The sequence below is a fragment of the Falco punctatus genome (assembly GCF_963210335.1).
Source record: "Falco punctatus genome assembly, chromosome: 2".
In the NCBI taxonomy this organism is placed as follows: Eukaryota; Metazoa; Chordata; class Aves; order Falconiformes; family Falconidae; genus Falco; species Falco punctatus.
In genome coordinates, this window is record NC_137581.1 from 12,268,785 (window position 1) to 12,281,964 (window position 13,180).

Here is a 13,180-nt window from a genome sequence, read left to right on the forward strand (position 1 = left end):
TTTTGTGTCTGATAATGGAAACCTTACTCCAGTTCACATTGTTCTCCTTTTGATTATTCCAGATGGCCCAAAGTCCAGTCACAAAGATGATCCTGGCCCTTACCTGAGGGGCAGAGAAAGCCATGCAGGAGCATTCCCATCCCTGGGGATGATGGGTTACCCTGAAGTTTTAAGGATCAGCAAAGCAAGCTGTCTTTTTTCCCAAATTTACAGATGTCCTGCTGTGAGGGATTAATGTCTTTCAGTTCTTCCTGTGTTATAGGAACACAAAAGTCAGTGGTGATCTAGAGCAGGAAAAGTTATTAGAAGACCAAAAAGCTCTGCGAGCTGAGGTATTCTCCAGCAGGCGTTGTAGTAAAGTCTGGGAAACATAAGGGAAGATTTGTGTGTGGCATGGGGGGTAAAGCCAGAGAGCACAGCATTTGCGTGGAGGCCATGACAGGATCATCCTGGCCCCATGCAGCTCATAGCTCATGTGGAAATATCTCCCTGACAGTGCTAAAAATGTCTGGCAAGCCTGCAAGTGTTTCTTTGCTTTCTTGCTGGATGCCAGCTGTTATTCTAGCGAGGACACATTTAGGAAAACCTAAAAATGAGCATAAATGAAAAGGGGAAGAGATGCAGATTTCCCTTCAGAACTATTATGTCCTATTTTTCCTCATCTATATAACCCAGACATCCAAAGATGCCTGGTGGGGATCTGATGAGATGCTGAGAGCTCACTACAAACCAAATGCTTCCCAAATTGAAGGTCTTTTGTTTCTTTTTCTTTCTTTCTTTTTTTTTTTTTTTTTTTTTTTTTTTTTAATTAGGCATGGTATTATTAACCTAAAAAATGCCGGAAAGTTAGTGAAAAGTGGAACTGTACAGAGGCATCCTCATGGATACATCTAAGGGGCAAAGGAGGTAAATCCACAGGTGCAGAGCTAAACTGGGGCCCTCCAGTGCCTGAGTAAATTTTTCATAAAGAGGGGGCAAGGAAAATAAAGGAATACTGAACTGGAGGCAGCAGCCTGTGAGAAGAATGATTCCATGGGAGCTGGGCCATTATCCTCCATGCTGGCAACACCTCAAGGACTTTGGGTGTGCTGGACTGGAACAGCTAGGCATTTTGTCATTAAGTATAGGCTAGAATTGCTTTTATATTTATTTTACTTGCACGTAATTGCTTTCAAAACTTTGTCTGACCTTGATGAATGTTTTCGTTTTAAGCTTGCTGGGGGATGTTCTGAGGAGGGAGTCATAAAAGAATGGAAAATGGTAAACATTCGGGAGAGTTACAGTAATTGTGTCTTAGCCATTTTCATCTCTCCGCGTGAAGCAGAGCATGTTTTAGTGGTATAAAATTCAGAGAAGCTTGGTAAGGGCAAAGTGTTTCTGCTGAATATGCCAGATACCCCTTACAGTGCTAAGACTTTCCTGTCTGAAGTTGTTGAGAGTTTTCTGTGGTGATGCTGGGTGGTGACATGATGGTGGCAGTCATGCTCTTCAGCAAGGTCCTACCCCAGAGCGCTGTCCTTCGACACTGTCTCAGGAAGCTGTGGATCTGTTGCCCGCCAGGCCAAGAGCATGAGCATGGAAAGGCTTTAGTGACAAAATCTGGGACTCTGCAGGGGAACAGCAGGAGAAGTTGGGCACAGCAGCACAGAGAAAAGATCTCCAGATGTAGTTATTTGCCTTTCAGAGCCGCTGGGTGGGATGGTCGGTGAGTGGGATGCTGACCTTGACATGAAGACATTGGAATTTCACTCTCGTCCGGGCCATGCAGCAGGTCTGGGCCCTTGTGCAAGTGTCAGCTTCGGTCTGCTCCACACAGAGGGCTGTAGAGGTTCCCGGACTGGGTCACCCCTAAATCTGGAATCAGCATACAGCAACTGTGATTTAACAAGAGCCCAGCTCCTCGGGCGCTATGGTAATGATAGCTTGCTTTGGTGTCTCCCTTAGCTAAGCATGACCTCACATGCTCCCACTCAGATCACTGGGGTGTGAATGGCCTCAGTGGGTGACCGCCTTGGGGCATAGTTAATGGTAATGCTTTTGATTTTCAAAACAGGTGTTTTTCCTTTTTCTAGACACATGTTATAATTAATATTTCGTGGCAGTCTCTAGAGATGCAGAAAAGAATTTCTGGTCTTGGTTTAACAAAACATATCAACAGGAATGCTGTGCATGGGCAGTTTAGGGTGCCCAGGTGTTTACTACTGCTAAGGCAAAGCATAAAGTTGTATTTTTTTCTGATGAGGAGCAGAATCTCCACCTTGCTGAGGATGGGTATTTTAAAAGAGATGGATGTTCCCCACGGGCAGCAGAGTCATCAAAGCCATATGTAGAGCTTAGGGCTGCCATTCCTCTTCCTGAGCCACTGCACTCGCCTTGGTACATACAGTTCAGTGACATGTGGCTCCTCACTGAGCTTGCTGTGGCCACGCATGGTGGCACCAGCAGAGTTTTTCACCTTGTGCGTCCACAGCGGGGTGTTCAGCATGTGCTGGAAGCAATTCACTGAGCAGCATATTGTTTTCACCCTCAGCAGCTCAGTTGGCTGTCAGGGTTGCTCTGCTGTAGGGTATTTTTGTTATGTCAGTAAATATCTCCTCTCCACAGTGCCAGGTGTTTCCAGGCACAGCAGCTCCTACAACCCACTTTGTAAAGGTTTTGTGGGGAGGGGCTGCGGAGAACGCAGATCCTGCTGGTTGTTGTGGGTGGATTGTGACTGACCCCTGGGGAACCACTGCACAGCTACCAAGGGAACTATAAAATGACAGCCATCCATGAGCCATCACTGCAGCATCCCTCTGAGTCTATTCCAGCTCCCATCTTAACTACCTGTTCCACTGTGGAATGGTCTCGGTCCATCAGACTTCAGGCTAGAGACCAAACTCATTAGTTAGCAGGGTTGTTTTTCTTCTGACCCATTGAGAATTTATGCAATCAAGGCATCGGGGGCTTTTCTGTACAGGCCTGTGGGCTTGAAACTTTTGGGATCTTACCCTCAGGATTTCATGCCCCTGCAGGCAGGTTCAGGATCAGTTTCCAGCATCCTTCTGCCATCACAGTTCTCTGAGTTCTCACGCACCGGTTTGGGTATGTGCCCCACACCATCCCACTGCTGTTCTTGGGTAACACCTTCACAGGAGTGATTTAACCAAGTGTTTTAGAGAAGACTCATTCAAGAGTCTCTCTGTCATGTCCATTTTTCCAGCTGATTGAGTTTTTGTAAATAATAGCTATGTAAAACTTTCTTACCCAGTAATGAAGGGCTGTTGCTTCATCTTGCTCATCTGCTTCTGCCCTACCAGGTCATATGAGAAGGGATGTCCTCTCCTCAGCCACGTGGCACCAGGCCAGCTGTGTGACCTGAGACTGCGGCTGGGGAGAGGCATATGCAAAAGTTTTTGTGGTATCAAGGAAAGCTTTGTAAAGCATACAAGGAATGGTGCAGAACTGATATTCCTGCTGGATTGCTGTGGTGGTTGCACTGCATTCAGTGATCTGTGGTTTTGTGAGTCTGATGCGCTCCCCAGGGGTGGTTATGCTAAAGCTCTAGCTGTTGTAATGGGAACAGGTTTGCTCACCTATTTTTTTTAAAATCAAGAATACCTGATCAATTACACATGAATTTGTCTCCTTTGTGGTGAGAAAAGTATGTGACTTGAGAATGCCATAAATGTTGGAGCATGATTTGTAGTTTTGCTTTCCAGTGGGGTACCAGGGGCACCCCGAAGCAAACACTGTTGGGGCCTGAGATGCCCCATGGTCACTACCACAAGATCGTGCTCCATCACCACACACCTTTAATCACTGCAGACTCTGAGCTCACGTATTCTCCTTGGATGAACAGAGTGCATCTTTATTACTCTGCAAGGACTTGAAATAATTCATTACTGGAGAAAGCAAAGGGAAGAGCGATGCCTTTTGTGCCATACTCTAATTGCTAAATGCACCGTGACCTTTCAAATGAGGGCCCACATTTAATCACGATTCTCTTCTAGTGCAACTGTTGGCAAACCCATCTGTTTCTCCATCTGCTGCAGGGGGATGAGGGTACTGGTTCCCCCCATGATATTAAAAACATCCCACCTGCGGGGAAGGAGGTTTCTCTGAAACAAAACTGCAGCCAGGTACGAAACAGCAATGATTATCCCCAAGGTAAGAAGCATGATGAATGTTTTAAAGGGGAAGATCTGACTGTAGGTCCCGTTCACCAGGGAGCAGGCTGGGTAGCAGATGACAGGAGGGATGCTCAGGGCAGGCTCCCCTGCCAGCAGCCTCAGAAGGAGCCCAACAAAGAAGCCGGCAGCTGAGCCGTAGGTGTTGGTGCTGGGAGCAAAGAGGGCACAGCAGAGCTGGGGGAAGAGCAGGGCATACACCAGCTCCCCGCTGAGGAACCAGAGGTCATAGACAGAGCTGGAGTAAAAAGCCAGACCGGCAGCCCCTGCCCCAAACAGCAGCATGGAGGTCCTCATGGCCCATAAGACCTCTGTCTCCGTAGCCTGTAAAACAGAGATTCTAACATTACAGACATGTCATTTACCAGCGGGGTGACCAGTACTGCCCTGCCCTGGGCTGATTCTCACCGAGCCCTTGCTGCTTTCAGGCAGTGCTTGCCACCAGCAGCTGCCCAAGGCAGGCACCCCTGGAGATGGAGCTGCCTTCTGTAATGTTAAGGGTCACGGTTTAATACTGTTTCTACCAGTATCCTAGTTCAAAAGCTATACCAGTCATTTTATAGAGAGCAAAGCTCACCAGTGTGGGTATTTGCATCCCGACCAAGGATATGAACACCCTTGACCTATGTTTGAAGCTCTGGCTCCAGAACTCAGTTCAGCAGCTAAAGGGGAAACAGCAATAATTGCAGACCATGCAGACTAGATCTAAAGCAAAAGAGTCTTTCCTGACACCAAAACTACTGAATGCTGTAACCAAGTACCTTTTTCCTTAGGATTTTCCTGTAGATATTGTGAGCAAACATGGAGCCAGCAGAGAGAAGAGCTGAATCTGCAGATGACATTGAGGCAGCAGCGATGGCTCCCAAACCAACGATGGAGATGTATGCTGGGCAGAGGTAGTATAAAACAAGTGGCAGTATCATCGCCGATTCGCCTCTCTCGTGTGGACTCGGAAGACCATAGCTTGTCTGATTCCAGTCTTTAAAACAGAACAAGAAAAAGTCACAACAAATCCTTCATTGACGTTTCTGCTGTCTTTGAAGCTGCCTTTCCGCAAGGACCAGTCACAGCAGGGCTAAGGTCTGAGACTCACATGGTATTTTAGGACTTGGATTAACTTTTTGGATTCTCTTATGATCTCTGGTGATTCCCCTTAGCATGCTGCAGCTTTCACTAGGTCAAAGATCTCCTTTTCCCCCGTAGCATCTACAGAAATAGCTGTGCTTCATGTGTTTCCAGACAAAGGTCAACCTTCTAGACCCTGCTTGTGAGGAGAAGGTAGTTTTGCTCTGGTGCCCCTCATGACAGATGAATTAATGAGTTCAACTCATTTCTTTAAATGGTTGGTGCTCTGGCTGCTCTTTAATACTTGCTCACAGCTAAGACAGGACTGATCCCCTGGGTGGGGGCTGTGAGTTTACAGGACTGACCCTCTTCATTCCTTCAGGCAGATTTTCTTCAGAACCTTAGCAATCTGTAGTAATATTGTTGGATCTTACATGCAGAAGGCATTAACAGAAGCACTTCTTGGAAAATAGGATTATACAGGGTTTTACAGTGTCTGCCTTCATCTTTCCTCAACACAACGTCAATGAAAAGCCAATTCATGGTAATGAAATAGGTTTAAACAGGTCTTGGGACTGTTTAAAGGTCTCTAAGTAGTTGTGCACTGAATCTCAGAGGGCTCCACATTTCTTGTACAGACTACCTAGCTTGGTGGCCAGGGCTACATTTTAGGTACACAGAACTAGGTAATTTGGAGTCTAAATCAGGACTTTGTTGGTTCCCATTTTATTCACCTTTGACAAAAATATGTTCATTATTCTGAGACTATTTTTTTTTTAATTTTATAATTTTAAAGCAATTAGTTTTACCTGTTGATGCTGCAACTGCACCAACGAGCACAGAGGGGATGGCCATTGAAAAACACCCAAGTCCAGAGAGGTAGGAGATGAGCCTTGCCTGTCCTGGTGAGGCAGTGGAGAGCACTCTTTGGAAGTAAGTTTGCCATGGGATGCTCCCAAGTACCTGAAACATTCAGATGTTACCAGTGGTACCCACCAGGCTGCTGTAGGGCATCTTCTGTCCGTTCAGATGGATGATAATCTTTACTGTTATAAAACTCTTACTTCAAATGCATAAATGTTACCCAGCTTTAACTATTGAGGATGATATTTCTTATGGTTGAGGGTGTCCTTTTCCTTTGTTTTTATTGTGATGGATGTGAAATTTTTATCAAAAGAAGTTAATGGTTTGGCAGGCTGAGAAAGCTAAAAAATAGGTTGCAGGCATAGTAAAACAGGCACAGAGGAAGGAAAAGAGAAGTTTTTCAGGAATGCAACTTTTGTAAAAAAATTTACCCAAACTTAGTTAGAGCATAATCTAAAATTAAAAATAAAACCACCATTTTCACTTTCTTAGCAGACAAATTTCATCAGATAAAATCAGAAGATTCTGTCCTTACCAAACAAGCTCAGGCTTCTAATATTATTTTTTTTTAATAGAGGGCATTTTACAAAATTATGTTAAAAGCACACTATTGAGGCTGTAAGATCAACCTCTCAAAAGGTAGGAAATGCCTCAGTTAGGTGCCAGGAACTAAGTGCCTGGATGGTCTCACTCAAGAGGTACATTTATTCACATGGGCAAAGGGTGGAGTGTCCCTCATGCTTCTTTCCTTCCTACAGCTGAGCCCTGGATCTCCTCAGTCCATTCAGAGTGCTGTGGGGTGGCTGAGAGAAGGTTCTAAACATCATCCTGCCCCTGCCAACTGGGCAACATGGGGCTCCTGGCTGGAAGAACCCACAAGTTTTCCAGACAGAAAGTCCCCGCACAATCCCTTCTCCAAACCATCTGTCCACGAAATACTCCATACCAGATAGAAGAAGTCATCCAGCCACCTTCCAAGATACTGCTTTTCTATCTTCCCAATCCAAGGGTCTTGGTAAGTTTGATGAGTGGCAGTGTAATAAATACTTTCCGTTGCAGAGTTGACCAGGGCAAAGGGGATACAGACCCACTAGGATAGAAATAGAAATAGAAATAGTTCACCGTTTCCCCAGAGTCCTTGTTCTTGGACAATCTATTCAGATACTGAAATTAAGGTAGATGTAGAACACAGAGTTAAATAAGATTAAACCCAGACTGAATCTTCCTTTCTCCCCCTTTCTTACTCTAAATCTATGTTTCTGGTTCATGGCATCATAAGGAACATGAGCCTGTGATTCAGTCAATTGGTGCCCTCAGTAGACAGATCTCTCGCCTTTCCAGCCAAGATTGTTCTGGACAGGTTCTGCAGACCTTATCTGTGAGCAGCTGCATTCACCCAGAAAGGCCAATAGCTTGTGTGAGCACTGTCTGAAATGCCTAAGGACTGTACGAGAGTTCAGGAGACCTCTTCTGAAGAGGAACTCTAGGGCAAGGGCCAGTATTGGTGGAGTTACTTTTGGTCTGAGACATACTGAAAAGAAGAGCAGGATTTTTTCCCTTAGTTAGGAAACTGGTAACAAAGAAATGCACAGGACTTGCCAGGCTGAGGGTAATGAAAACCAGCTGGATGACATCTGTGTATGCAACAGAGTAGAGGCCTCCCAGCAGAGTGTAGAGTATGACAATGCATGCTGAGATGATGATGGCCAAAGAGCCCCCAATATCCAAGATGACCCTCATTGTTGCTCCTGCAGGTAAAGACAGCAGTCAGGTATTTTAAGACAGATTCCACACGTGCAGAATACAGAATAAATAAGGATATGTGACTCCCTCAATGCCAGCACACCACACTGTATGAGAAGCACACGTTCCACAGAGAGCAGGCAGAGCAAGTACTCAGGAGAGCCCATGTTCACTTTCTGCTCTTGCTGCTACCTTGCTGCGTGGCCTTTGCCAAGGCATTTTGCCTTTTTACACCTGCTGTCCCACAGGCAAGCGGAAGGTGCTAACTCCTATTGCCAGACCTCTCTATTACAATACCATGAATATATACTACTGTCATTTGTTTTTAACCTAAAACCATATTTTCCAAAAATAAGAAACACTTGTGTTCCTCTCACAAAAGGAGACATGAAGCACAATTTCCCACAGCTTAGTCCAACACAATTCCCAAATACGTATTTTAGTCTGATAGCTGTGCCACATGACCTTTAACAAGTATAACAGCAAAAGAAGTATTTACCCAGGGATGCCAGGATAGCTGCAAACCAGAACACCTCTCCTAGCAGGGGTGGAATGAAGAGTAAGCTTCCCATCATGTTTCCATAAGTTTCTTGAAGGGGATCCATCACTGTCACGTAATTCTTGGATCTCATTGGATTTACAAAGAAGAAACCACCTATCAGAAGTGATGACATTTTGGTAGAATTTTTCATTTATTATATTCCAGGAAAGAAATGTAAGAATACTGTGGTATTTGCGTATCAGGCCTGTACAGTGAGTGTGGAATTTGTACGTAATGGACCCTAGAGAATGGTGCAGACAGACAGACACCGGAGCCTCAATTCACTTGCCTAAATGTGGGGTTTCATCAATCTGAGAGGTGTCAGATTATAAAAAACAACTCCTTACCACTGACAGATATGACCCTCCACTTTTGGCAGACCTATATCTTTCCAGAACTGCTACTAGAGGCCAGGTAGGACCCCCCTAGGGCACCCCAAATGGCATAAGATACCTGTGCAACTGTAAAAGGAACTGAGCTTAGAGGACACCCACATATAGTCTTCTCTCCATCTCCAGTAACCTACCAACCTGCCACACAAAGTTTTCTGAAATGCTTCCTGTGGAAAATGTCAGTAGGCAGAGTGAGGCATTGAAGACTCATATTTGGCTAAAAAAAGAGATGAACTTCTGTCCTTGACCGTGTGATGCAACATGTTGATATACTTTCCTTTTCTGGTTACATTTTCATTTTAGTGGCTTCATTGCCTCTTCCCAGAACGATATTGTTTTAATCTGTGCGTTGAGCTGAGTCCCACCCACCTTCATCTAAATATTAGACTTCAGACGTACAGCTGTCTCATTAAAACCAAAGAACATGTATTGTGCCTAACCCTGAAGCCAACAGGACTGCTTGCCTGGGCACTACTGACCTGAGTAAAGATTGCAGGATCAGACCTGCAATTTCTCAATTTCATTAGTAAGAATTACTCACGTAAGAAATGCTGGCGGTATATTTCCAAGCCTGATTCATATTCACGTCAGTTGGACTCTTTTCTCTGACTTGAGAATAAAGGTTATTGTTCTTTTAGAAATTCCTGTGCAAGGTCTGCACAGGTCTCCTTGCTTTAATCGTTCTGCGTCCCTCAAGAGTTATGGTATAACTTGGTGTGGACTGGAAGAAACTTTGGTCTTGGCAAGACAGCTGAACCTCAACGTAACTCCAGTAATTCTTGGAGTTAGAAATGGCAATTTAGGTATGGGACACTGCAAACTTAGCTCACTTTCAACAAAATAGTGACCAGCTGTAAAGTGGGACAAACTGGATGCACTACAAATTCATCCTGAGACTACTCAGAAGAAAGGATTTTAGTGGAAATCTCAAGGTAGTATTATTTCATCACACAAAAATTTTGAAGAAAAAGTTAAAATGATACTGATACTCTCAATAGTCTGGGAATAAGAGGCATGATAAAAAAACAGTATTCACATAGCCACATGCTTCTAAAATTCTCAGATAAGATTTTTGTCCTATAAATTTCTCCAAGCAGGCAAAACTATACTAGCTCCAAGCTACCCCAATTTCTTATGTTTCAGTTTAGAGGATAGCATTATAAATGCTTATTCTAGATCCATGGGAGACTGAAGGAACAAAAACACCTTTAAAATGTACTCTGTACTCTGTTATGCATCTTAATATACTCAAATATTTTTTTTTAATCTTATGTGTCCTGATTACATGAATTATTTACCAATAACAAGGGACAAGGCAAATCCCACAGGTGCCTGGACCCACAATAATCCTTTTGAAGGCAGGTAGACAATTTCAGCTGTGCCATTGATATATGCTCCTCCGACCCAGGTAGCTGTAAATGTGGAAGATGAAAAAGTAAGAATTGCAACACATATTCTCAAGCAGTATTTGTAAACCTTTTTCTCATACAATTATTTAATCACACTTCTAGTTTCTTTACAGTTTTCTCCCATAGTGAGATGGGCTGCTGAGGGTAGGTAAGAGTATTAGGATCTCACGCTAGATAATCTCCCAGGTTCAAGAAAGAATATCTATGTATGCATGGAAAATCTTAACGTTTAAACATTTAGATGCAATTTGAAATATACTAATATTTAATTCCATTTTTCTCAGTGGAAGAATTTTGCTAGAGCAAACAGCATTGCCTTTGTTGTTCTGCCGTGACTGATAGATCATCTTCCATAAGCATCACTTCCACAGTCAAAGAAAATAGGCATTCAGAAAAAAAAAAGGCAAGCAGACACTGCTGTCAGAATACAAATCTACAACATGGGCTTAAGTGTCTTAGCCAGGCAAATACCACTTGGGGAAGCTTTCACAAAAAATGCATCAGGGAAGTAAATTTCAGATGATGCCAGGCAGCAGGGAGAGGAAAGGGAGGCAGAGGGTAGAAGCCAGTGGGGAGGCATTTTCTTTGTAGGAGAGAGCCCAATGCTCACCATGAGTAGCAACTTGGTCCACACAGAACTGGATTGTTCCAGGAGTAAAATTCTTCTGTTATGCTGGATAACAGAAGCTGGTTCAAGATTAAGACCACAGTCCTTCTTAATGAAATGTCGTATTCTTCAGTCACTCTTAAATTAAACTCTTTAACTCTTAACTAAACTCTTAAATTAATCTCTTTAATTTAAAAGAATCTACATAAACATTAGGTTCTGCTCAGTGTGAAGAGGTTTGTAAGAATCCATCCCAAAATGATTCATGAAACCATACTCCTTTAAAGCCACACTTAGGTAAAATCTGCCCTCACATTAAAGGAGTTCACTTGCTTTGAAAGCAAAGTCCCCCAGATCTATGTAATGCATGTGTTTTAAGGAGAATTTTAAAAAGCCTTTTAAGAAAACTTACCTGTTGCAGTAAACAATCCAATGAAAACATTTATATTCCTGCCTCCAACTATGGCCATTTCAGTTGCGTTTCTGTTCTGTTGGTCCTTCTTGCTCTTCCAAGAAGCCCAGATTCCAGTAGCTAAAGTTAACATAAAAAACACGCTCAAAGATACTAAGCCTGGTATATTTAAAGCCATTTTCTGTCACTTAATTTAGAGCATAGAGAGGATTAATGGCGTGATGATAATATTCTTTGATCAAGTCCACAATCAGAAAAAAAAAAAAGAAAAAAAAAATCAGAGAAAATAGTGCCGCCTTGTAAAGAAACTGCTAAGTATTAGTTTGCTATGCTTTGCAAGGAAAGATGCAGTGAGAAACAGAGCCATAAACCCAAAGTCCTGAGAACTGGATGGAGAACCTCTATCTTCGGAGGACTACTGGCAATTATTCAGTTTTCCCCCTTCCTCAGAAGATATCCAATCTTATTTTTCTGGGGAGCAGAGATTAAGAAGGTAGGAATTAGTGCTGATGAGAGCAATGGAGCACTGATGTGAGGGGTAATACTAGTTTGGCTTAAAGGAGGAGGAATGTTGTATTTTGTTTGATATGCAATGGTATGAAAATAATCTGTATTTCTCCAGGTTCCAGGCACAAGGCTAACGCAGAAGATAGGGCTAAGAATTTGTCTGTTTAAAGTTGACTGAACTAAACCCACAATAATCATCAAAATAAACTGAGTAGAAGAAGATTTACCACTGACTGATGGAAGGAACAGCGTGCTGATACTCAAAGCAAGTGTGTTATCATTTCACTGCTGGAAACAGGCAGGAGAGCAAGGTCTCGTTAAACTCTGCAATAAAGCTACAGGAAAGATACAGGCTTTGTTTCAATGTCTGTGAAGCTCCTTGTAAACAGACACAATTCTGAGAAAAACTCATATGTGTGTTGAGAAATTAAGTCAGTTATATTTACTATACAGTTGCCGTACCAGTATCTTTTTAGTTGCCCTGTAAATCTTTTTCATCTATCCAAGTATGAGTCTTCATAACCAGTTTTGTGTAAAAACTGCTCTATCTAGGGCACTTTTCCTGGATACTCGAGTTCATCTGTGGAGTGGATTTCTTCGCCACGGATGCACTGAGCAGCAGTTTGAGAGCCCAAATCTTTAGAAAGGTTTAATGCAGTGTGCCATCTCCTGCAGACAGCTAGGAGTAGCTGTGCATGGAAATGACAGTGGTGCAGGTTAAGCAATGTCCCACGGGCAGGACATGGTAAGAACACACAGGCACATGAGTGATGGCTGTGGGAAAAACAGGGGAGAAGTGCAGGAGTCCCATGTTTTCTGTGACACCTCTGTACAGGGAAAATAAGGGTTTCAGTAAGATATGCAGTGATCTGGTGGGAAGACTTTGTAAGCAGTTTATTAAAAAAAGGGAAAGTTAAAAAGATGAAAAAGTCTGACAACCAGATAATTATTTATCCTGCCTTAGGAGAAATATTCCTTTATATTTATAATCAAATGCTATTTTGACTGAGTAAGGAGTTTTAACTCTGACCCAGTTATTCACGTACAAAGAGGGACACTGTGCATTTGAAAGGCACATTTTCTGGGCGGTAGTTAGAAACACTGCCTTCCACCTTCCACCTTACTTTGTGCTACAAAGTCACAGAAACCGCAGCTGTCAGTGACAATGGAGCCACTGGTTTCTCTGGGCTGCCTGCCTTGCTCTAAACAGGGTGTTTCAAAAACTTAAAGTGCAGTTTACGCACATTCACACACTAAGCTTTTTTCTATGAGCAGATGTTTTGCAGCCTCTTTCCCCAGCAGGAGTGGAATAGCGTTGAACGTGCACGTGGCTGAAGATGCCCAGAACCAGGGCTCAGCCCTCTCTGCAGCCAGGTGCTACTGGGAGGAAAGACCTGGCGTTGCATCCTTCATGTGGGGGTCAACTAAATTCGACATGTCCAAATTGAGATTTGAAGTGATTCTTTGATAG

The 13,180-nt window shown here is 43.4% G+C and overlaps 1 protein-coding gene across 1 annotated transcript; it reads right to left on the minus strand.

The window, feature by feature from the left end:
- Nucleotides 1–754: 754 nt before the first annotated feature.
- LOC308058975 (high affinity choline transporter 1-like) lies at nt 755–13,134 on the minus strand. Its single transcript, XM_080375642.1, has 8 exons — nt 11,203–13,134; nt 10,073–10,186; nt 8,341–8,496; nt 7,698–7,846; nt 7,045–7,188; nt 6,044–6,197; nt 4,931–5,148; nt 755–4,493 (listed from the first exon to the last, which is right to left on the minus strand). The coding sequence occupies exons 1-8, from the start codon at nt 11,378–11,380 to the stop codon at nt 3,972–3,974; spliced, it is 1,635 nt and encodes a 544-aa protein (XP_080231768.1). The 5' UTR covers nt 11,381–13,134; the 3' UTR covers nt 755–3,971.
- Between the last annotated feature and the right edge of the window lie 46 nt (nt 13,135–13,180).